Consider the following 25,091-nt stretch of genomic DNA (forward strand, 5'->3'; position numbering starts at 1 on the left):
GCCCAGCTAGAGATTCTGGAGGTCCCTTAAACTTTTTATGAGGATGCATCTTCTCCGGTCCATTCAGAGAGATGGAATTTTCCATTCCATTCCGCTCCCTTTTCCATCTGTGATCCTGCAAGGAAGCCACTGTGCTCTCTTTTGTTCTCTCAAGTTTTATCAATGCTGAGTCAGAAGAGACAGAAACTAGTCCCTTGGTAGCCCTCCTCCACCTGCCTGTAAGCTGGAATGTTGGACATACATTCCACTCTTCTCTTTCCTTTCCAGTGGAGAAGCTGCAAGTTGGGCTTTCCACCCCCCCCGCTCCCCCCCGCACCCCCCCCCCCCAGTTTTGTGCTGTGCTGCCTTGGGGAAGGCGCTGGTGTGAATTGAAATGAAATAAGCTTTTCTTATTCCTTTCATTATGGCTGTACTTGGCTTTGAACTTTCCTGGTATATTGCTTTCTTAACTGGTCTTTGGTATTCTCATAAAGGCTTTTTGACTTTATATTGTTATTAAAAGCCAGTGTTTCTCTAGGGGAATGAGTTGAGGCATCCTGTTTTGCAGTTTTGCCGATATCACTCTCCATATGGATTTTACCCACCATCTTTTATGGTAAAGATTGTTTTCCCCGCTGTTGCTATTCAGTGTGCCATTAATCATAAATTAAGAGTTCATATGTGGATAGATCCATTTCTGTACTCTATTTTGCACCGTTGGCCTATTTGTACTTTTTAAAATACCAAACTGTTTTAATTGCAATAGCTTTGTGATGAATCTTCGTATCTAGTAGAGTTACTGTTTCAAGATTCTTTGTGTCTCAGTATAACTTTTCAAACCAGCATATTGGTTTCCAACAAAAACAATTTGCTGGGGCACCTGGGTGCCTCAGTGAGTTAAGTGTGTGACTTCGGCTCAGGTCATGATCTCACGGTTCGTGAGTTTGAGCCCCGCGTGGGCTCTCTGCCATCTGCGCAGAGCCGGCCTCAGATCCTCTGTTCCGCTCGCTCTCTGCCCTTCCTCTGCTTGCTCTCTTTGTCTGTCTGTCTGTCTCAAAATAAATAAACTAAAAAAACAAAAAGCAAAAAAACAATTTGCTGAAAGTTGGATTGTTATTATACTGAATTTAAAAATAAATACAGGGTAAACTAATATCTTAACAATTATTATATATTCTAATCAATGAAGATGATATAGTTTTGCATTTATTAAGGTTTCTAATTTCTCTCAATATTTTACAATTTTTATGTGGTGTTACTCTAGATTTCCTTAAATTTTTTAAGTATTTGGTATTTTGGTATTGAGGGGCGCCTGGTTGGCTTAGTCGGTAAGCATCCAACTCTTGCTTTTGGCTCAGGTCATGATCTGAGATGGAGCCCTGCATTGGGCTCTGTGCTTATAGTGTGGAGCCTGCTTGGGATTCTCTCTCTCTCTCTCTTTCTCTCTCTCTCTCTCTCTCTCTCTGCCCCTCCCCCATTCATGCGCATGCATACTCCCAAAATAAATAAATAAACTAAAAAAAAATACAATTGAGGGGCTCCTGGGTGACTCAGTTAGTGGAACGTCTGGCTCCTGATTTCAGCTCAGGTCATGATCTCAGGGTTGTGCGATCGAGCCCTGGGCCCTGTGCTGAGCGTGGAGCCTGAGATTCGCTCTGTTTTTTCTTCTGCCCCTCTCCTCCACCTCATGTGCTCTGTCTCTCTCTCTAAAATAAAAAAAAAAAAAAAATCTTCCAATCCATGAACACAATACATCTCCCTTACTTTACTTAGGACTTTAATTTTACTCAGCAATGTTTTATAATTTTCAGTATCATGGGTCTTACATATGTTGAAGTAGTTCATATTTTTCATGTTATTGTAAATGATATTATTTTTAAAATTTCAGTATCTGATGATTTTGTTGCTGGTATAGAGACGCGACATTGATTTTTATATATTGATCTTGTATCCTGCAACTTTGCTAAATTCGCTTATTCTAATAAATTTTTTAAAAATTGATTACATAGGATTTTCTGCTTACGTGATCAAATCGTCTGTGAATAAGAAGACAGTTTTACTTTATTATTTATTCCTCATTTTATTTTATGGAACGGTAGCGGTGTCTTTCAAAACCATCCAAGTGCTCAATAACGTTACCTGTACTTTTGTTTTCACCTTCAGATTATGACTGTACCCAACGACCCGTATACTTTTCTCTCTTGTGGTGAAGACGGAACTGTCCGGTGGTTTGACACACGCATCAAAACTAGCTGCACGAAAGAAGATTGCAAAGATGTAAGAATCAAATTTTTGTACAAGTGACAAAAAAATTAACATCATAATTAAAATTGGACAATAAGCTATCTCTGGGTTCTAAGATTGTGGATGGATTTAATTTCATTAAATCTTGCTGACCTAACATAATTACTCAGTTTTAGTCTTGTATTTCGGAGTAATTTTTGTGTTTTCCTTTTCAGAATGTAATTTTCATTACTCAAATATTATTTGCTTTTTTAACCTCCAGTTTATCTTTCCGTATGATTTTTATTTTGATCGATTTATAAGGAAAATTTACAATGTTGTGTTAGTCAATTTTGGAATTGTGTGGCAAGCTGTAAAAAAAGAAAAAAAAGGAATTTTCCTTATAGTGATAAACTGCTGAGGAGGAATATTGACCACATATATCTATTTTGATCTCACGTCAGCTGAATTTGTTAGAAACGCTAACAGATATCTGAAAAATAAATGAAAAGAAAACCATGTTGTTGTTTTCCTTCTCATTATCATCCTAGCTTAGGATTTTTCAGAAAGGTTATTTTCTTCTAATTCAAAGGATAGTATTTTTAATGTTCAAGTGTTTTAAATCTTTAGAGTATCCTCTCTGTGGCAGAGCTCTGTGACGCCGGTGTTTTCTCTTTCATAGGATATTTTAATTAACTGCCGACGTGCCGCCACCTCGGTGGCTATTTGTCCACCGATACCTTATTATCTTGCTGTCGGCTGTTCAGATAGCTCAGTACGAATATATGATCGGCGAATGCTGGGCACAAGAGCCACAGGTAAACAGCTGTATGTTAGAGAAAATATAAGATTCTGTCAGTTCAAAGAGTAAATCTGTAGGACATATTTGCAGTTTTAAAATGTCATTAGTTTGTCATAAAATTCAGTAAACACAATGTATTTAAATAATACGGATTCATAGAAAAACAGCATTTTACCAAGGTTTTATGACCCTATCAGTGTGATGCTTTTGTAGTTTGTCACCTTAAAAAGTTGTAACAGTTGACATGTTAGTTTCCTATGACTGTCATAATGAATTGCCACATGTTGGGTGGCTTAAGATAACAGAAATTGACTCTCACATTTCTGGAGGCTAGATGTCTAAAATCAAGGTTTCACAGGGTTTTCTGCTGGTGGCTCTCAGGGGGGATCTATTGCATACTTCTGGCTTCTGGTGATTGCTATTAATCTTGGCTTTTAAATGTTTCATTTCAATCTCTCCTTCTGTGTTGACATGCCATTCTCCCGTGTGTGTGTCTGAATCCACATTTTCCTCCTTGTATGAGGACATACTGGATCTAGGGTCCACTCTAATCTAGTTATGACCTCATCTTACTAATTATATCTGCAAAGACCCTATTTCCAAATATCCCAAATATTCCAGAACCATTCTGAGGTTCTGGGTGGACGTGAATTTTGTGGGGGACACTATCAGCCCACAACACTTCGCCTTCCTTGTTTTAAAAAATTTTTTTTAATTTCAATTTAGAGAGAGTGAGAAAGAGCGAACAGGGTCTAGAGAGGCAGAGGGATAGAGAGAGAAAGAGAGAGAATCCCAAGCAGGCTCCATGCTCAGCATGGAGCCCAACGCAGGGCTCAGTCCCACGACCCCGATATCATGACCTGAGCCGAAATCGAGTTGGACGCTCAACTGACTGAACCACCCAGGTGCCCCGGCACTTGGCTTTCCTAATTTCTCTTTGCAGGAGACAGAAGAGTTAGAAAGAACAGTGACTTGGCTTTGTGTTACTGTATAGCATATGTTTATGCCTAAAGTACTGTTAGCGATGCTGTTGAATCCATCTGAAACTCCTCATTCGCTCCTCATCCACTGTGGGATCAAACCACTTCTGAACTACCCAACTGAAAGCCATCGTTCTTCAGCATTTTTCAGTAAGGGAAGGCCAGGATTTTACCCCCACATACCCACCAAATATACAAACATATGTACACACTTACATATATTCGCGTATTTTGTATTGCCCAAAATAAAAATGGACTTGGCCAGAAACTAACAATGTCAGGCTCAGGGTCAATTTATGTCCAGTAAAAATGAACATAGATTATGGAAATGGGAGGACGAGGTGGGGTTTGGTTTGGTTTTGGAACCGTGATTGAGGTGTCTTATGTATCTGGATATGCACTTTTAGGGGGAACAGTAGTGATATGATATGAAATTGTAGGCTAACTTACTATTTCTCAACAGATGGGACACGGTTGACATTTTCGGCAGAACAAGGCCTCCTTGTGCAGTGTTCATACAGTTTTATGGGGCTCTCAGAATTTAGCATTCCCAGACCTCCAGTGCACAAAATGCCAGTTGACCCTTTCTCTATTATACTGTATCATGTTGATGACTACCAAAATTAATTAAAGTTGGAATACTACCCCCTTTCGTTATGTTATAAGAGGAAAATTTCAGGACAATCAAAAATCTTTTAAAAACATAGGGGAGCCTGGCTCGCTCAGTTGGAAGAGATCTCAGGATCATGAGTTTGAGCCCCATGTTGGATGTAGAGATTACTGAAAGAAAGAAAAGAAGAGAAGAAAAGAAAAAAGGAGAGGGGAGGGGAGAGGAGAAGAGAGGGGAGGAGGAAGGGAAGGGAAAGAAAGAGGGAAGGAAGGGAGGGAAGGGGAGCGAAGCAAAGGGAAGGGACGGAAGGGAAGTGAAGCGAAGCAGAGGGAAGGGATGGGAAAGAGAGGAGAAAGGAAGGAAGGAAAGGGAAGAGAGGGAAGGAAGAACAGAGAGGGAAGGAAGGAGAGGGAGGGACAGGAAGGGGAAGCAGAGGGAGGGAAGGGAAGGGAAGGGAAGCGAGAGAAGGAAGAAAAGGGAGGGAAGAGAGGAAAGGAAGGGGAAGGAGAGAAGGAAAGGAAAAGAAGAAAAGTGAATGTAAATTTTAAAAAAATTTTATTTGCTATCTTTTTAAATGTTTACTTTTGAGAAAGAATGAAAGTGCGAGTGGGGGAGGGGGAGAGGGAGAATCCCAGGCAGCCTCTATGCCGTAGGTCAGCACAGAGACCAACTCAGGGCTCAGACTCCGGAACCGTGAGATCGTTACCTGAGCTGAAATCAAGTCGGACTCTTAACCGACTGAGATACCCAGGTGCCCCTAAATCATAAATCATTTTCACTGATTAACTCCTATTTCTAATTAAACGCTTTATGTAATCTGGAATTCCAGCAACTCAGGAAATTTTTTTAAAAGATATGTAGACTTTATGCTGTATTCTTTATTATTTTGTTATAAAATCAGACTATTGAGAAAAGAGCCTCTTCTAGAAATAGAACAGGATAGTTTGGATTTTATATTGCTACATTAAATCACATATCTCATAATTCAGATTAAGAGTTTTTAAAATGTTTTTCTTAAAAAAATTCTACAACTTCCTATTTTCTTATTTAGGGAATTATGCAGGTCGAGGAACTACTGGAATGGTTGCCCGTTTTATCCCTTCCCATCTTAATAATAAGTCCTGCAGGGTGACATCTCTGTGTTACAGCGAAGATGGCCAAGAGATTCTCGTTAGTTACTCTTCAGATTATATATATCTTTTTGACCCGAAAGATGATACAGCACGAGAACTTAAAACTCCGTCTGCAGAAGAAAGAAGAGAAGAGGTAAGCTTACTCAAAACCATGTTCTTCATTCAGTTCAGAAGACACTGACTCAGTGACTCCTGGGGCCTGTAGGCCTTCAAAAAATAGAATTGATTCGCAAGACATTTAGAGTCGAAGTTTTGAAAGAGGACTTGGAATATACCTGGAAGAACAGGGGCTGACTAGAAAAAAGTATTGTGAAACATTTTTAAAGAGAAAATTTTTAATAGCAAAATGTTTCTTTAACTTTGTGGATGCACAGGAGCAAGCAAGAAATATCAACAGTTCTAACAGTTGCGGGAAAAGCGATTAAAATAATAAAAAATGGGAGGTGTAAATTCCCAAGAGACTAAATGTTTCTGTTCATACACCAATAGGAGTTGTATCTGTTACCATTTTCTATTCACATGTGGACAGCAATCCCCTTCTCTCCTGATGGTGCCTCTCTTTCACAATTATGAACGAGTGGCATACATGCGTGAGTTTATTTTACAGAACACATCTGAGCGAATGAGAAAAAGGCAAGCTAAAATACACGCACACACACAATCGGGGGAGGAGGGGATTGCTGACCACATATGAATGGAAATGGTATTTGGTTAACTCCTATTGGTGAACAAAAACATTTAGTCTTATTGGAGTTTATATATCACATTTTATATCTGTTACATATATATCTATACACATACGATATTCTGTATTGAAAACTAAGTGACAGAATTGCTGCCACTAAAGTGACTCTACAATAGTGAACCATTAGGGTGCCTGGCTGGCTCAGTCATTTAGAGCATGTGACTCTTGATCTTAGGGTTGTGGGTTCAAGTTCCACATTGGATGTAGAGAATTTTTAAAAATAAAATCTTTAAAAAAAATAAATAAATAAATAAAAATAAAATCTTTAAAAAAATAAAATAGCAAACCATCTTATTTATAAAAGGCAAAAACCAGAAAAAATGTATCTTTGGCAATATACAGCAATAGAAAAATGTTTGTTTTAACCTATTAAACTTCTTTCCCCAACATATTTTTCACTTTGGCTTTTTTTTTTTTTTTTTTTTTTTTTTTTTAATGTCCTATGTTTAATCACTTGGCTTGTAAATGTTTTTGAAATTAACTGTTGCTTTATTAATTATCAGTGACTTTTTGGTATTGGACCAACTCCTATCAGTGAATGTATTTTGAAAGTATTAAGGAACAACAATTTTGTAATTCCTGTGAGATGCAAAACTAAATCCAGTACTTATGGTTGCAGGTTTAGAGGGCTATAAAATTAGGAAAAAATCGGGATAACTTTATAAATCTGTTTTGGGCTTTTGAAAGTGTCAGTGTATTTAAATGAATTAGGAAATTGACAAAGAAAGGGGTATGATGGCTAATGAAAGCTGTTTTTGACTTTATTGGCCTGATTGAAAACATGAGATCTGCTCTGTTACTTTGTTGCTGCTGGGTAGTTTTCTCTTGAGATGCGTGGTTTAGTGAATGAAGTTACATTCCAACTTCCTGACTGTTACATAATGAAAGTTGGAATGCAGAAACATTTGAAGTGGGCCAGCCAGCTTTTGTACCATAGAATACTTATGTGTTTACATATGTAAACACAATATGTTTACATAATCAGGGTGAATGAGGCTGAGTCATGAACAGTGAATGTGGTTTTCTCAGTGTTCTTTGTTGAATTAAGAAAAATAATTCTGAAAATGGATTAAAATTACAAAACTAAATCATGCTTCTATAATAAACCAAATAATTGACAGGTGTATATAGAAGTTGGTAGTCTGTCTCCTTCTTAAGCTCAACATCTGTTCTTAAGTGTTTTATCCTAAATCCTTGACACGTGCCTACTGTGCACTAGGTCCTATACTAAACTTTAGAAAATCTGGGATGACTGTGACAAAGACATAGACTCTCCCTCAGGAATTTACAGTTTAGTGGGACTGGAGGTATAAATAAATGAATATATAAAACTTAATAGAATTCTATATAAGAGTTATGTTCTGGGGCGCCTGGGTGGCTCAGTCAGTTAAGTGTCCGGCTCTTGATTTTCACTCAGGTCATGAATCCAGGGTCGTGAGATCGAGCCCCACATCAGCACAGAGCCTGCTTGGGATTCTCTTTCTTCCTCTCTCTCTCTGCCTCTCCCCTGCCCATGTACGCATGTGCGCTTGCTCTCAAAATAAATGAACTTAAAAAAAAAGAAGAAATTATGTTCTATATGAGTAGACCAAAGGAAGGAATAATGTATTTTGATTGGAAATGTAAGAAATGATTGAGTAGTGTTTTAAAATATGAATAAAAGTTTCACATAATGATTTTTTCTTGTGTTTCAGTGGTATTTTTAAATTTTCTTAATTTGTGGGGGCTTCTTTTTATTTCTTTATATCCTCTAATAATTTCTCTTTTATTTTTTTCATTGTCTGGTTCAATTTTTTTACTTCTCATTTTTCTTATTTTTTGTGTTCCTTTTTTCTTTTTATTGTCTTTTTTGTCTTTTCCTTTTCCTCTAATATCTTTTTGACATTTTCCTATTTGCCCCACCCCATTATTGGACTACTTTGTTGAATCCAGTCTCTAATGTTCTCCTGGTCCCCATGATTTGTGCCTAAAATACATACCCCAGATCTGTAGTACAGCTTCCCATTCTGACTCCCACAACTGCCCTGATCCAAGGCATCAACCATCTCTCCTAGATTATTATGGTAGCTTTTAACCAGTCCCCCTGCTTTGACTCCTCTGCCCCCATAGTCCTTTAGCTACGTAGCAGCCAAAGCGATCCTTTAAAACCGAGTCAAATTATGCTGCTCTTCTGATCAGTACTACAGGTGGTTGCCCATATCATTTAAAGCCAAACTAAGGTTTCTACCGTGGCTTCAAGACCTTGTCTCATGTAGTTCTTGTTATTGCTGCTGTTCTCTCAGTACTCCTATTGTACTCTTCTCTGACCACGTCTACTTACTTACTCAGGCAGCCCAGGTGTGCTTTACCTTATGGCTTTTGTGTTTGCCAGGCATGAAATGGTCTTCCCAGATAATCACAGCCTTGAACTTTCCAGTACTGCCTATCTCCTTTGTCTACTTAATTTTTTCCCCATAACACTCAGCACTTTCTTTGTATATTTTACTTTTTTTTTTTTGTAATCTTGTATTGTTTTTCTACTCCAGTAGCCTATAAGTTCTGTGACAATTGGGATTTTTGTATAGTTTATCCATTGATCTTTTTCCACTATCTAGAGTAGTGCCTGACACATAAAACATGCTCAGGAAAATCTTCTTTGAATAACTGAATTAATGCTTGTACCATTTTCGGTATTCTTGACTAGATTATTTTGCATATCTCAAAAAGTCAAACTTGGGACTGTTTTTAACTTGAATGTCTTGTTCCAGAAATAGTTGCTGAGGTTATAACAACCAGTTCTTTGCTTGTATAATATAAAGTTTCTTCCCCTAACTATGGAGCAGGGCTCCATTCTATTCTAAATATAGTTCACATAGAGTGAGGCCCTCTGTTTCTGGAAATGATTTTAGTCTAAGATTTTGGACAGCTACCACACTAGGCTTTCTCTAATCTTCTGGTTATTCTGTGTCGTACTTGTGGCTTCCTGTGTAGATTTTCTATCCTCTGTTGCTCTTTGCCATATTTACCTACTTCTGGAATTTGTGAGGGTTTTTATTTTTCTGTCTTCTTTGCTGAGGGTGTTGAGATATTTTTTCCCCCAACCTCCTTATTGCTCAGAATGGTTTCCAAGAGAAAACAGAAAATTTACAGCTAAGTTGTCACCAAGTTTCTATCAAAATCTGCTTAATTGTCAGGGAAAATATCAGTGAATGTTTTGTTAAAAAAACAAAAATAAAGGGAATGACCCACAAAATGGGAGAAAATGTTTGTATAACATATATTTGATTTATGATTTAGAATCTGTATATATCCTATATTTTACTAATGATTTAGAATCTAGTATCCAAAATATATCAAAACCACAGTGAGGTACCACTTCGTACCCACCAGTTTGGCTAAAATAAAAAAGTCAGTAACGGTGTTGATGAAGACAGGAAGAAATTGGAGCTTTCACACGTTGCTGATAGGAATGTAAAATGGTGCGGCTGCTTTGGAAAACAGTTGGGCAGTTCCTCAAAAGTTAAACATAGAATTATCATGTGACCCAGCAGTTCCACTTCCAGATATATACTGAAGAGAATTGAGGACATAAGTCCCCACAAAAACTTGCACATATGTTCACAGCAGTATTATTCACGGTAGCCAAAAAAGTGGAAACGACTCAACGTGCATCCACTGATGAATGAATAAACAAAACATGGTATATCCAAATCGTGGAATATTACTGAGCCGTAAAAAGGAATGAAATACTGATACATGGGGCGACATGGATGAACTTCGAAAATATTATGCTAAGTGAAAGAAGCCAGACAGGAAGGGCCACATCTGCTTCTATTTGTGTGAAATGTCCAGAGTGGGCATATCTAGAGAGCCAGAAAGTAGATTGGTGGTCTCCAAGAACTGAGTCGAAGGAGAAATTGGAAGTAGCTGCTCGTAGCTATAGGATTTCTCTTTGAGGTGATGAAAATGTTCTGGAATTAGTGGTGATACAAGTGGTTACACAGCTCTGAGCATCTGCACCACTGACTTACATACTTTAAAAGGGTGGGTATTATGGTATATGTGTTATATCTCAATCACAAATGTTAAAAATATAAAAGTTACAGAGAATAATCAAGAGTGTCAAGTGCTATAGACATCAAAATAAGTTGGGCAGTGTGCCATTTGAATTGGGAGTTGATTGTTGATCATTTTGTCATTGATCAGTGAACTGAGCAATTAATCACCCGTTGATGACATTGGTGAGAATGAGTTCAGTGGAAAGATGGGAGCATAAGGTAACGATGAAGTGAAGGAGGAGTGGTAGATAAAGGAATAAATATAGACCTTTTTCAAGAAGCTTGACAGTAAAGCTTCAGAAAACACGGGGAAAGAGTATAGCTGACTAAAAACATAAAATTGAGGTGTTTTGTGTATTAAAAATGGTAAAAACCTTTAGCATATCGTAAGGAAGAAATGAGGAAATGGATGCAGGTATGGGAAGGAGTAATTACTGAAGCAAGGTGCTTGAGGAGTTTGAAGGAACAAAATGTAAAAGCACAGATGGGAGAGATTAGGCCTTAACAAAATAAATGATACATCTCCGGAGAAAGGTTAGAAGAAATTAGGAAGTTGCAGATTATAGATAAGTTTGTAAAATGCAGCTGAGGAAATTGATGTCACTTCTGCAGGACTGACTGTATTTTCTCTGAAGTAGGAGGAAGAGGTATTAGCCAAGAACGAGGGAAACAAGGTAGAGTAGAGACCCTGAGGTGAGTCATGAAGGGTTGCAGTAGATGCTGGGGGGAATCGGAGACTAAACCGTTAATGATAATCAAATAGTGATCATTCCTCTTGTGAGGTATGTAGGTACTTGACCTACACTACATGTATCATCGTAATAGAAAACTCAGGCTCAGTGTGATTAGATAACTTCCCTGTGGTCAGCTGGTAAGTGATACAGGTGGGAGTAGAAGTCACCTACACATGATTTCAAAGTTGTGTTCAGACTCTTTAGGGTGAAGGTGTTAAGTGTAAGCTGTACCATCAGTAGATCTCGTCCTTATAAGAGCTTTCGTATTTTGACATAGCATCTCATTTGCATCCTCAGTAAGGAAAGCAAGGACATGGAAGGAATCCGTTAGACTTAAAGCGTGCTTTGAGAGTTGAGCAAATGAGTTTCGTCTTCGTCTTTTAGTTACGACAGCCTCCTGTGAAGCGTTTAAGACTTCGTGGTGATTGGTCAGATACTGGACCCCGAGCGAGGCCTGAGAGTGAACGAGAACGAGATGGTAACTATACTTTGGTTAGGCTTTTCTAATATGGTAGTGAGAAAATAATCTTTTAACTTGTTTCTTTTTTTTTTCTTTTTTTCTTTTTTTTTTTTTTTTTGCTGGTGTAAGTGATGCTGCAATGAATGTCCTTGTACATATATCTTAACGTACTCATGCAAGCGTATCTGAGGATAGATCCCTAAAAGTGGAATGAGCAACTGGGTCACTGGATAAGTGCATTTGTGTTTTGATAGCTGTCAAGTTACCCTCCAAAATTAATGCACTATTTTACCTTCCTCCTAGAAGTAGGAGCGTTCATTGCCATATAAAACATTAGGTATTATCAAACTTCTTGATTTTTGCCTTTTTATTAGGTGTAAAGAGAAACAAAAACTCTCCGTTTCCAACCCAAGAGTTTTATAATAGCAGATAAAATCTTTTTTTCCCTTTTTATCAAATGCCTTTGACAAAGCATAGGAAATTACCTTGGGAGCTTTAAGATGGCACACTTTTAAAATAGAATTAATCTGTGTGTATTTTACTGATTGGTCTGCAGCCAAAATCTTATTCTGATGACTTCTGAATTCTGTTAAGATCAAAAGCATGTTTATTCCCCAATATATTTTCCTTGGTACCATCTTGTAATATATACTTACATATAAAGCTACATTACATAAAGGCAATGAAGTATAAAGTTTTCACAGAACATTCAAGAACAAATGATGCGCATTTTAAATTATATGATTGTAGAATAAAATTATCAGTTTTAATTTGATGTCATACTTCATTTGGTAATTTCCTTAAGAGAAAACATATATTTGAAGGAGGAAAGAGGGAGAGGGAAGAGACAAATACAGCAGCTTTTGGTTTTTGTTAATTTTGAATATATGGAATATGCTTACAGTATGATGAAAATAAATTCAGTTTAAGGAAATGTAAGTGAGAGGACAAGCCTTTCTTATAATCAGTCAGTTTACAATTCATGAGCACTTCCTGGCTGTGCACTCTTCGAACTAAAGATGTGGGTTGAGGTCAGGATGGGAGATGTGACGGTACCTAAGAATAGACAAAGATGTAGGAAATATAAATTCTATTCTTGAGGAACTCAGAATACAGATAGAGAGTGACTTATATAAACATTTACTATGAAATGTAATGATAGCTCTAAGAGATTCATATACATGCATATAATTTATTTAGGCAGTTTGATTCTTTTTTTTTAATTGTTTTCATTTTAAAGGCCTTAAAAATCTAGATTTTTGCATTAATGAAAGATCCTGACTTATTACTGAATTCACTGATGAGACCTGTATTGTAATAGGTGAGCAGAGTCCCAATGTGTCATTGATGCAGAGAATGTCTGACATGTTATCAAGGTGGTTTGAAGAAGCAAGTGAAGTTGCACAAAGCAATAGAGGACGAGGAAGATCTCGACCCAGAGGTAATTTTTCTCGTTGATTAAAGTCAGCCAAAAGCTGGCAAAAGCTGTTTTATATATGTATATATGTATGTATGTATATATATGTGTGTATATATATATATATATATATATATATTTTTTTTTTTTTTTTTTTTTTTTAATGTTTATTTTTAAGAGAGAGAAAGACAGGGTGTGAGTGGAGGAGGGGCAGAGAGCGAGGGAGACACAGAATCTGAAGCAGGATCCAGGCTCCCAGCTATCAGCACAGAGCCCGATGCGGGGCTCAAACCTACGAACCGTGAGATCATGACCTGAGCTGAAGTCGGACTCTTAACTGACTGAGCCACCCAGGTGTCCCGATATTTGTTTGCTTTTTTTTAAGTTTGTTTATTTTTGAGAGAGCAGGAGGGGCAGAGAGAGAGAATCCCAAGCAGTCTCCACACTGTCAGTGCAGAAACTGACGCGGGGCTCATGAACCTTAAGATCGTGACCTGAATCAAAATCAAGAGCCAGACGTTAACTGACTTGGCGCCCTTGATGTCTGTATTATTTATATCATCCATTTTATACCATTTTATATATAATATATGTAATAATCTATAATCATCACATATTTCTTAACTGTATTGTGTGAAGCAGTAGAGGACCAAGGGTTCTGAGTATAATTTGTCCCTTCATGTTGTAGGCCTAGTCCTTGTTTTTGCTTTTCTCAAAAAAAAAAAAGGTAAGGACATCTGATCGTCCCCTTTGAAGTCCCTTTTGTATGCATTCTGAAAATGGAAATATATAAAACTCTGTAGATAAAGAAGGTTTATATAATGGAATAGTTTCTCCTTTTGGTTACCTAGGCATTGGTTTCTAAGTGCTGTTTCTGGTGCTAGCTGACCCGTTTTCAGATCTTGGTTCACTACTTTCTAGCCTTGGGGTCTTTGGCAAGTTACTTCTCTCTGTCAAAAATGAGGAGTATAAATGTTAATTCCTAAGTTGTTAAAACACCAAAATAAAAAGTTACATTGATTTTTATCCATAAATGATTCGCGTTAACTCCTGCATCTCAATTAACTTTTTTAAAAATTCCTTAGACTGTGGATTTGCTTAAGAGCTATTATATTTGTGCTTAAATTTAAAATAAGAATTATTTAAACCATGGTCATTAGAAGAAAAAGTTCCATATTCTGTGGCAGTTGCATCTTGCAAGATACGAACTTGATTAGTCCATTCCATCTTTTAATAACATCTAGGCTTGGGGAAAATTGTTAATGTTTATTGATTATTCCTAATTATTCCTTTGCAGATAGCACAAAGCCTAGTATAGCACATAGTAGACACTCAAGTCTTTTTAAATCATGACTGAGTCATGTTAGTTTAATGGTTAAAACATTGCTAATGACGTAGGAATCAGAAACTTAACCTTATTTTGACCTATTTGTAACTTTACTCTTCCCAATATTTTTCTTAAATATTTCAAATACATTATGTTGTAGAAAGGAAAGATATTCATAAAATCCACTCTCCTATTATCCAGTCATTAAGTCAGAATCATCATCTTTAAATTAAAGAGACTAGATGTTATTTATAGGCATTTCACAAGCTATTATTTAGCTTCGTATCAATGAAGGTACCATATTGAGCTTGAAAGGTGGATTATTTTAACAAAAATGTTCTGTAGATAGACGTCCCCCCCTCTTGATCAGCTTATGTGGTTAAATGGATCAGACCACCACTGGGTACGTTTGATCTCCTGAAATTATACAAATCTGTGTGTATGTATATGCACGTGCAAGTACACATGTATTTCTTGTTTTTAATTTTTTTTCATGTTTATTTTTGAGAGAGAGAGAGTGAGCGAGTGCGGGGGGAGGGGCAGAGAGAGAGGGAGACACAGAATCCGAAGCAGGCTGCAGACTCTGAGCCGTCAGCACAGAGCCCGACGCGGGGCTCGAACTCACGAGCCGTGAGATCATGACCTGAGGTGAAGTCAGACGCTCAACCGACAACCACCCAGGCGCCCCAGTACACATGTATTTCTTTAATGTATCTCTTTAGAGTGGTTGGTTTTGGAAAGCAGTTAGTATTTGAATTTGCATTAACGTGTGTTCTTCGAAGGTGGAACGAGCCAGTCAGATGTTTCTCCTCTTCCTGCGGTCCCATCGAGTTCCGATTTGGAAGCGGGTGAAACCGCAATGGAAGTAGATCCTTCAGGCGAGCAGCTTCTTCAGCCTTCGACATCCTCTACGGCGTCAGCTCAGGCTCATTCGACATCATCTTCTACAGAAAGCCCTCATTCTACTTCTTTGCTGTCTTCTCCAGACAACGAACAAAGGCAGGCTGTGGAGGCATCTGGACGCCATACACATCATCAGTCTGGTGAGGATGCTACTCATTAAATAGGCTGCGGTTCATCTGATGATTTCTGATAATGAAAACTTCTCTATGGGCTGATTTGAAAGATACTAAATCACATGAACTCATTCTTGCCAGAATAAATGATCAAAATGACATGTGATACGTGAACATGTAACATAAACACAGACTTCAAGTGTGCCTAACTTGAATGAATTTAACAATTATCAGGAATCTTCAGTTTACCTAAGACAGTTCTTTAAAAAATATAGGTACCAGCAGATAGTGTTTTGACATAGTTTAATGCAGTTGACTTTAAGATTACTTTTATATACCGTTATAGACCAAAATGTATTTCTAGACTTATTTGGTTATAAGTCTGTTTTAAAGTGATCATGAAAATATAGCCCTAATTGTTATTAGTTCTAATGCATTTATATTTCTTATTATTTTTCTTTAAATCCGGAAATACTTTTAATACATTCTGTGTGGTGCATTTGATAACATCTCTTGTCAACAACATATACAACTTACGAAAAGAATTATTTGTCCTATATTTACATGAAAGAGAATTGTTTTAACAAGTTCTTGTCTTCTTGGTACTTGATGTTAGTGGGAAAATGTCAGTTCCTAAATTCTGCTAAAATACTTTTTTCCTCTCAATATTAAAACGCCTCATGTTCAACTTTCCCCCCCCCAACTATGGAATGTACTAGTATTTATAACAGTAATTTTTAGCACATATAATTTACTTGGCATTTTAACTGTGTACATGTAATTATAATGACCACTAAGATTTTATTCGTGTTTTTCTTTGGGTTCCTCTAAAGAAGCATTTTACTTGACACATAATAAAAATTAGCAACTAGTGATACAGCTGGCAGGCCTAAGCTAAAACCTGTAAAAATTTTCTAACAGCTTAACTGCCACAAGCTGTCACTTTATTCTTGCCACTCCGAAATCTGATACTAGATCACCAAATATGGGGTGTTTTATAGCAGGCATTTTTTTTTTATCAGTATGTCTTATTTTGGTCATTCATTTCCAGTTTCTTTGGAAATAGAAGCCAGAGTCAGTTATGTAACTATTAACACTTGTGGACAATTTGTAATAATAAGCTAAAGCAGAGCTATAAAATCAGGTTTTCTACTCTCTAATTGACATAGTTAACATTTCAGCTTATGGGAAAATAAAATATTTTGGAGTGTTGGCGAAGTAGGGACAGAATCAGTCCAAAGTTTGTTCGTCGGAGCAGGTAAAGTTGGTAAAAAAAAAAAAAAAAAAAAAAAAAAAAAGTAATAGCATTCTTGGAAATATTCTTAAAGATTCTGATCAATTATAAGTTATCAGGAAAACTGAGCAAGAACATTCCCCGGCTTATATTCATGTTCCACTGAATTCTAACTCCACTGGTTTTTAAACACACTTCTGAGTAAAGTACTTAGTTTGGAGTTTCATTTTTCTTTTTTTGTTACAGATATTTAACACAGTTAATATTGCATTTCAGATTGCTAAATCCCTTTCAATATTTAATGTAAGTATTAAGTAGCAAATTGAATCATCAAAATAGAAAAAAACATTTGTGATGATCATGTGATCATTGTTTTGATCATTAATTGGCACCTTTGCCTGTAGTTTTTTTTTAAGATATAAGGAAATAGTTTTAACTGGTAGAGTCTCAAAAGAATTTTGGTTGATTGCACTATGGAAAATTGGAATATTTCCATGTTGTGAAGATAGTATCGCTGTTGAAGAAAATGATTTGATGTTTGATGTAACATCTAAAGATTATGCCTGGAATTGTTTCGATAGCAAGCTTTGATTAGCCCTTACTTTAACAATAAGGGCTTAATGAGTTTTTCTGTTTTGCTTCATTCTCCCCCCTCCACCCCACAGTCTCTTCTGCACTTCTAGGTTCAGATAGGTTTATGGATACTAGGAATAGGGCAGAGTGTCATCTCAGAGCCATGATTTTTATGACAAACATACTTTCTTTTATTGTGCTTTAGTCTGTTGTGCTTGGCGTATATTGTGTTTTTTACACATCGAAGGTTTGTGGCAACCCTGCGTGGAGCTAGTCTGTTGGCACTGTTTTCCCAACAGTGTTTGCTCACTTCGTGTCTGTGTCACATTTTGGTAATTCTCACAGTATTTCAGACCTAGTCACTATTATCATATTTGTTACGGTGATCTGTGATTAGCGATCTTTGATGTGACTAGTGTCATTGATTTGGGGCACCACAGACGCCACCCACACACGGCAGGGAGCCTGCTCGGTAAATGTGCGTATGTTCTGACTGCTCTTCCAAACAACTGTTCCGCTCTCCCTTTCTCTCTTCTTGGGCCTCCCTATTTCCTGAGACACAACAGTATTGAGATTAGGCCAGTTAATAACCCTAAAATGGCTTCTAAGTGTTCAAGTGAAAGGAAAAGTCGCATATCTCTCACTTTAAATAAAAAACTAGACATGGCTAAGCTCAGTGAGGAAGGCACGTCAGAAGCCTAGATAGGCAGGCAGAAAGCTAGGCTTCTTGTGCCAAACGGTTAGCCAAGTTGTGAATATACAGAAGTTCTTGAAGGAGGTTAACAGTGCTACTCCAGCGAACACACAAATGATAAAGAGAGCATAACAGGCGTATCGCTGATACGGAGAAAGTTTTAGTGGTCTGCATAGCCACAACATTCCCTTAAGCCAAAGCCTAATCCAGGGCAAGGCCCTCGCTCTCTTCAGTTCTGCGAAGGCCCAGAGAGGTGAGGAAGCTGCAGGAGAAAAGTTTTGAAGCTAGCATTTCCTATTCTGAAAATCCGAGGGCCCTTAAGATTTATTCTAAATGTACTCTGCCTGTGCTCTAGAAATGGAACAAGCCTGGATGCATGGTTTGCTGAATATTAAGCCCACTGTGGAGACCTGCTGCTCAGAAAAAAAGATTCTTTTCAAAATATTCCTGTTCATGTACAATGTGTCAGGTTACCCTAGAGCTCTGATGGAGATGTACAACAAGATTTATGTTTTTACGCTGCTAACACAGCATCCATTCTGCAGCCCTTGGATCGAGGAGTCATTTTGACTTTCAAGTCTTCTTATTTAAGAAACGCCTTTTGTAAGGCTAGCTGCCATAGATAGTGATTCCTCCGATGGATCTGGGCAAAGTAAATCGAAAACATTCTGGAAAGGATTCCCCATTCAAGATGCCATTAAGAATCATGATTCATGGGGCACCTGGGTGGCTCAGTCTGTTAACCACCTGACTTCTTCTCGGGTCATGATCTTGAGGTTCATGAGTTCAAGCCCCATATCGGGCTCACTGCTGTCGGTGCAGAGCCTGCTTCAGATCCTCTGTCCCCCTCTCTCTGCACCCCTCCCCCACTTGCACTCTCTCAAAAATAAGTAAACATTTAAAAAAAATTAAAAAATAAATAAAAAGAATATCATGATTCATGGGAAGAGGTCAAAATATCAACATGAATAGGAGTTTGGCAGAAGTTGATTCCAGCCCTCACGGGTGACTTGGAGGGGTTGCAGACTTCAGTGGAGGAAGTGACTGCGGGTGTGGTGGAAACAGTACGAGAACTGGGACGAGAAGCGAAGCCCGAAGATGGGACTGAATCGCTGCAATCTCAGCATCAAACCTGACGGGATGAGGAGTTGCTTCTCATGGGTGAACAAAGAAAGTGGTTTCCAGAGATGGAGTCTACTCCTGGTGAAGATGCCGTGAAGATTGTGGAAATGACAACAAAGTACTTAGAATATTATGTAAACTTAGTTGATAAAGCAGTGGCAGGGTTTGAGGGATAGACTTGAAGTGTGAAAGTTCAACTGTGGGTAAAACGCTGTAAAATAGCCGCTACGAAGAAACCGTCAGCGAAAGAAGTGAGGCGATGCCACAGCTGTCCCGCCCTTCAACAGCCTGGTCAGTCGGCAGCCGTCAGCATCCAGGCAAGACTCTCCACCAGCGAAAAGATTGTGACTCGCTGCAAGTTCAGATGATGGCTGCTTTTTTATTTTTATTTGTGAGCAATGAAGTGATTTTTAGTTAAGGTATGTATATTGGTCTTTAGACATCATGCAGTTGCGCATTTAATAGACTACAGAATAGCGTAAAGGTAACTTTTATATGCACTAGGAGACCAAACAATTCAGTTGACTTGCCTCATTGGATATTTGCTTTATTGCGGTGCCTTGGAACCAGACCCGCAGTATCTTCAAGGCGTGCCTCTACGGCCTTGCATAGACATGGAATGGAAAGTGTGCTTCCTCCTTTGCTGTGGATCCACTTTGTGTGAATGTTTCCTTTATGCCCCTTGTATTTCCTCTGTCACGTTTGCTGGGGGGAAGGAAAGGAACGATGGGAACATGAAAACTTGCCTGGCAAAATGCCATCTGTGAACCTAATTATTTGCCTTCTCTTAGTCCGCAATGGAGTCACTGCGTCGTAGTGAAGAAAGTCACAACCACACGTTTCACTGGGTGCTCCGTGCTGTGTCAGAACAGTCTTTCAACACTGCGGCTCAACAACTAGCCAGAGTGTTTATTTCACACCTTCTTGTCTCCCAGAATTTGAGCACTCCCCTTTCACCCTCATCCTATCCCCAAGCTGATAACCTTCTCATTCACAGTGAGGCGGTATGGGGGCCACTTTTTCCTACTTTCGAATCTCCTGACATTCTAGCATCTGTGATAGAAGCAGACACATTTTGAGAAGAAGTATGTCTGTTCCTGTCAAAGGCTAGACAGTGCAATTCCCATCCCTTTCCAAATTCTCAGGGACTTTGCTTCTTCTCCAGCATCATTATTATTGCCTTTTCTGTTGCATTGGTCCTTTTCCACCTCAGACATGAGCTGTTATTATCTCCTGTCTTAAAAAAATCTTCCCTTAATTATCCCACGTTCTCCTCCAGACTTGTGTCTTTGCTTCTTGTATAATTAGAGTCTTCAAAAGAGTTGCTCGCATATACCGTCTCCATTTTCTTACCATCTTCCATGTGTTTATCAACCAACTCCTGTCTGCCTTTCAACTCCGTTTCCACTGAAACTTTTTGTCAGTCACCAGTGACTTACGTTTCGCCAAATTTGCCAAATTTTATCCCTCTCTGTTGGTATCTTACCAGGTTTTTAAATCCATTTGCATTTAACATAGTCTGTCACTCCTTTCTGAAAACACTTTCTTTTCTTGGCATCTGATACCACTTTGCTTATTTATTCTTATTATCAACTGTAGCTGGTTTTCAGTAATCACTGTTGATATTTCTTGTTCTATTACACTTCTGAATATTTTAGTAGAAATCCTTAGTCCGTGCTCTTTGCTCTATTCTGTATCCGTGGGGAGTTGTTGCATCAATTCACATAGCTTCTAAAAAATTATTTTTTAATTTTTTAATTTGAGAGAGAAAGCTTGCAGGAGGGGCCGAGGGTGGAGGGAGGGAGGGAGGGAGGGAGAGAGAGAGAGACAGAGACAGAGACAGAGAGAGAGAGATTGAAAGAGAGAATCTTAAGCAGGCTCCATGCCCAGCATGGAGCCCGACACGAGGCTCGATCCCATAACCTTGGGATTGTGACCTGAGCCGAAATCAAGAGTTGGTCGCTCAACTGACCGAGCCACCCGGGTGCCCCTCACGTGACTTTTAATAGCTTCTCTGAGTTGAAGATTTCTAAATGTATGTCAACAATCTGATCTCTGCTTTGAGTTACAAAGTCCTATGTCCAAATGCTTATTTGACCCTTCTTTTTAGTTGTCTTTGGATATCTTAAGCTTAACACGTCCAAACTAAAACTTAATTTAACCTCCTGTCCTTCCTGTCTGCCAATCTCTTCCATATTAGCCATTTTATATTTTAGTAAATTTAAAACCACCTGCCCCGTTTGCTTATTTTAACAGCGTCTGTGTTATTCTTGATTCCTTGCTTTCCTACATGTCCCACGCTCAGTCCGTCAGCAAGTCCTGTTGGTTTGTGTCTAAAATAACTTCTACTTCTTACATCTCACCATCATTTCTTGTCTGCTAATTGATCTCCTGTATCTACCCTCACTCCCTTATCATTTATTCTCCATGCAGCAGCCAGGATGAGTATTTTATAGTATTAAATCAGATTATGTAACTTTGCTGTTTAAAACCCCTCAAAGACTTCTAATTGCACTTAGAAGTCTAACTTTAAAAAAACTGAAACTTTCTTATACCGTGGGTCTGTAAGAACCGACATGGTCTGGGTTTTGCCCCCCTCTCCAACCTCACTTCATATCACTTTCTTAATTCCCAGGGATCATTATGCTCTACCTGCATTGGTTTCCTTTATTTCCTTGAATGTGCCAGGCAGGTTCTCTTCTGCCTCTTTGTTTCTGATTCTGAGCCTTTGTACTTCTTGTTCTCTTACCGAGAAGCTTCCCCCCTCCATCCCGGCTTATTGTAGCCAACTTCTTTTTCCTTGTGTCTCAGTTCAAGTGTCACTTAAAGGAGGTCTTTCATTCTTACCGTAGCTAGATTCATCTTTCTTTACTAAAATGTTTTTTATATAGCCCTGTTTACTTTGTGATAAGCACTTATTAAAATTTTTTTTTAACATTTACTTATTTTTGAGAGACAGAGTGTGAACGGGGGAGGGGCAGAGAGAGAGAAAGGGCAACAAAGATCTGAAGTAGGCTCCAGGCTCTGAGCTGTCGGCACAGAGCCCAGCGCGGGGCTCAAACTCACGGACCGCGAGATCATGACCTGAGCCGAAGTCGGATGCTTAACCAGGCCACCCAGGCACTCCATCACTTATTAAAATTTGTAATTATTTTGAGGCACCTAGCTGGCTCAGTCAGTGGAGCATGCAACTCTTGATCCTTGGGGTTGTGAGTTCAAGCCCCATGTTGGGCATAGAGATTACTTTAAAAAAAGAAGAAGAAAATTTGTAATTATTTTGTTCATTTTGGATTGATTTATGACTTGTTTCTTTTTTTGAGAATGGTTTTATTTTTCATTTTCATTTTTGAGAGAGAGAGAGTGTACGTGAGCAGGGGAGAGGCAGAGAGAGAGGAAGAGACAGAATCCCAAGCAGGCTCCACACTCTCAGCGCAGAGCATGACATGAGGCTCAAGCTCACAAACTGCGAGCCGAAACCGAGAGTCAGACACTCAGCAGACGGAGCCACCCACGTGCCCCCAAATGTTTTTATTTTAATCTAGATAAAAGAATATGTATAGAGAAGGCCGTTTCTTTGGATTGAATGGGGTCGTCAGTACATGGAGGTCTCACCTTGAGAAGTGAGTCACCAGAGGGATCCATCCGTGTGCTTCTAATTAAATGGGCCACTCAGACAATGAGAATTTACTTTACTTAATATATGATAGGCCTTATGTGTGAATTCCTGCTTATTTACAAATAACTGTCCAGGTTTATACATTTATTTAGGTCTATTCAAAATCTTTACAGTTACATTGAGCTCTGTAGAAAAATTAGCGGGAACAGCAGTTGCTCTGTTGTACAGCATAGCAGAGCAAATCTTTCAAAGCCCAAATATCCAGATCACAGCTTCCTTAAAGGAGACCAGAGTCTACTCAGTCGAGGTAGAGACAGTATATAGATTAGAAGCAAGTGGAAATATTAGGTTAATGGTCACTTTGGGGAGACCAAAGAAGAGACCAAAGGAACTTGGAAGTCAATAAAGGAGTGACAGTTCTAGGGAAAAAATGCACAAGGATCACCCGGCCAAGAAGCAAGGTGGGGTGGAGGACAGAGCCACAGCAGGCAGATTAGGTTCCACCAAATTAGATGGAGAAGTAATGCAGTGTCCAGGACAAAAGAACCTATGTATTGGAGGCAGGACGTGAGGTTAGAGCTGAGGGGACCTTTGTCGGGTCAGCTGTAGTTTATTGTTCTTCCATTTCAGTGGGAACTGCGTCACTGGGGAGATTAGCCCAGAGTCCGTCAGCGGAAAACAGGCAGTGGGCAGGTCGTTTCAGGAGATGGAGGTACGGATTTCCCATAAGCAATTCCTGACACATTGTTGAGGGTTTTTTTGTTGCTTTTAAAATTCAACCCCAAAGTATTCATTGTATTCACTTTCCATTTTGGTTCATGTCAACAAAAACTAATTCTCAGTGCATTTATTCGCATTATAAATTATATGTTTATGTGTTTTTTAAAGGACATAATGTGTATGTATCTTCACCTGCTAGCAAGACTGTTGTTTAGTCTGGTTGTTTAGTCTGCTTAGTCTGTTTGGAATTTTTAACTTAATATTTGCCATTCCTAGTTAGCTGTGGCAACTTCTGTACCTAGCTTCATTTTTTTGTCTTAAGCCGGGGGCTTGGGGGAAGCCACAATACCAGCCTTAAAAGTAAAGGAGCAAATTCTTCTTTAAAAAGCACCGGAAGCATTGAATAAATAGTTCGGGACGTTATCCTAACTAAATGTTGATTTTCCGAGTTATAGAGCATCAGGGCTTGCACTTAGAGCCCGCTGTTTATATGTTACATCACATAGTGGATCTAGATGGAGACTCTCCTATCCCCGTGAAACACTTGGCAGCTCCAGAGAGAGGGTTTGCAATGATGATGAAGTCAGGTGAATTTTTTTGTGGCTTTTGTTTTCTTAGCAAAGTTTGACGTATACGTAGTCTCTTCATGGTAAATTGTTTTGAATTGTAAAATAACAAACTTTATGGGTGCACAGTAATTCTTTATATTGCTTAAAGCATTGCTGTTATGCCATCAATAAATACGGTGTATGTCTATACCTAAAAAGAAGGCACTGTGCCACTGAGCATCCTAATTTATTCATCAGTGAATACCGTCCTGCTCGGTGCTAGAAAATTTCCTAGGAAGAACCTAGCATTGGGAGACGGTGATGATACTTGAATTGTTTGCTAAATCTTAACTGCCAGTCGGCTGACTGAATAAAATTCTTTGTAAGTAGAGAACTTGGTAACAAGATGTTAATATCTCTGGCACGATTGATTCAGGAAACAACCAAATTTGCACCTTTATACTCCAGGTAAACGAGGCTAGAAGTCGTCGGGGGGGGGGTTTGTGTAATTTGCTGCCAGCGTCAACAAGAGACACAGAATTCTTTGTGCCGTCACCATCAAGTCAGCAGCCCTTGCGTCTCTGCCTTGCCTTTGGTTGTGGTGAAGTCGTTCTGGACCTATTTAGAGCCGCCTCCTCTGCTTACCACTGCAGCTCGTCTCTGGGGCTGCTCGGGGACAGCATTCTTGCATTTGCCCCCTTCTCTTCATGTGTCCTCTTTCTTCCTTCCCTCAGTTAAACATTGCTCATCAGCACACAGACATATGTGTTATTTCCCAAACTAAATAAACTTCCCTGGGCTCTTTATTCCCCCCCCCCCCCCCCCCCCCCCAGCCATCGTCCAATCTCTCTGTTCCCTGTTAGCAGCACATCATCTGGAAAGAGTATATGTGTGCCTTGTGTCTCTACTCCGTTACCTCCTCTTTCTCTGGAACCTGTTCCAGTCGCGTTTTGGCCCCTGTGATTTCTGCTGAAATAGCTTGTCAAGATCATGAATGACTTCCAAGGTGCAAAAGCCAGTGGTTAATTCTGGGTGTCTTTTTTGTCATATTAGCAGCCTCTGACACAGCTGCTCCCTCCAACCTCCTCGCTGGCTTCTCCTTCCTACTCACGGCTTCTCCT

At 38.9% G+C, this 25,091-nt stretch overlaps 1 protein-coding gene across 6 annotated transcripts in view; it reads left to right on the plus strand.

Annotated features, from left to right (window-relative positions):
- DCAF6 (DDB1 and CUL4 associated factor 6) overlaps positions 1–25,091 on the plus strand; it is a 133,639-nt gene that overhangs the window by 43,097 nt on the left and 65,451 nt on the right. For 4 of the 6 annotated variants that reach the window (XM_042976203.1, XM_042976198.1, XM_042976199.1 and 1 more), the window contains exons 5-10: positions 2,143–2,256; positions 2,885–3,020; positions 5,646–5,860; positions 11,628–11,721; positions 13,025–13,144; positions 15,230–15,490. In XM_042976203.1, coding sequence (XP_042832137.1) covers positions 2,143–2,256; positions 2,885–3,020; positions 5,646–5,860; positions 11,628–11,721; positions 13,025–13,144; positions 15,230–15,490 — 940 coding nt within the window. The remainder of the gene's footprint in view (positions 1–2,142; positions 2,257–2,884; positions 3,021–5,645; positions 5,861–11,627; positions 11,722–13,024; positions 13,145–15,229; positions 15,491–25,091) is intronic. The other 2 variants (XM_042976200.1, XM_042976201.1) reach the window with 1 other exon arrangement.

Source organism: Panthera tigris, chromosome F3 (genome assembly GCF_018350195.1).
Source record: "Panthera tigris isolate Pti1 chromosome F3, P.tigris_Pti1_mat1.1, whole genome shotgun sequence".
Classification (NCBI taxonomy): domain Eukaryota; kingdom Metazoa; phylum Chordata; class Mammalia; order Carnivora; family Felidae; genus Panthera; species Panthera tigris.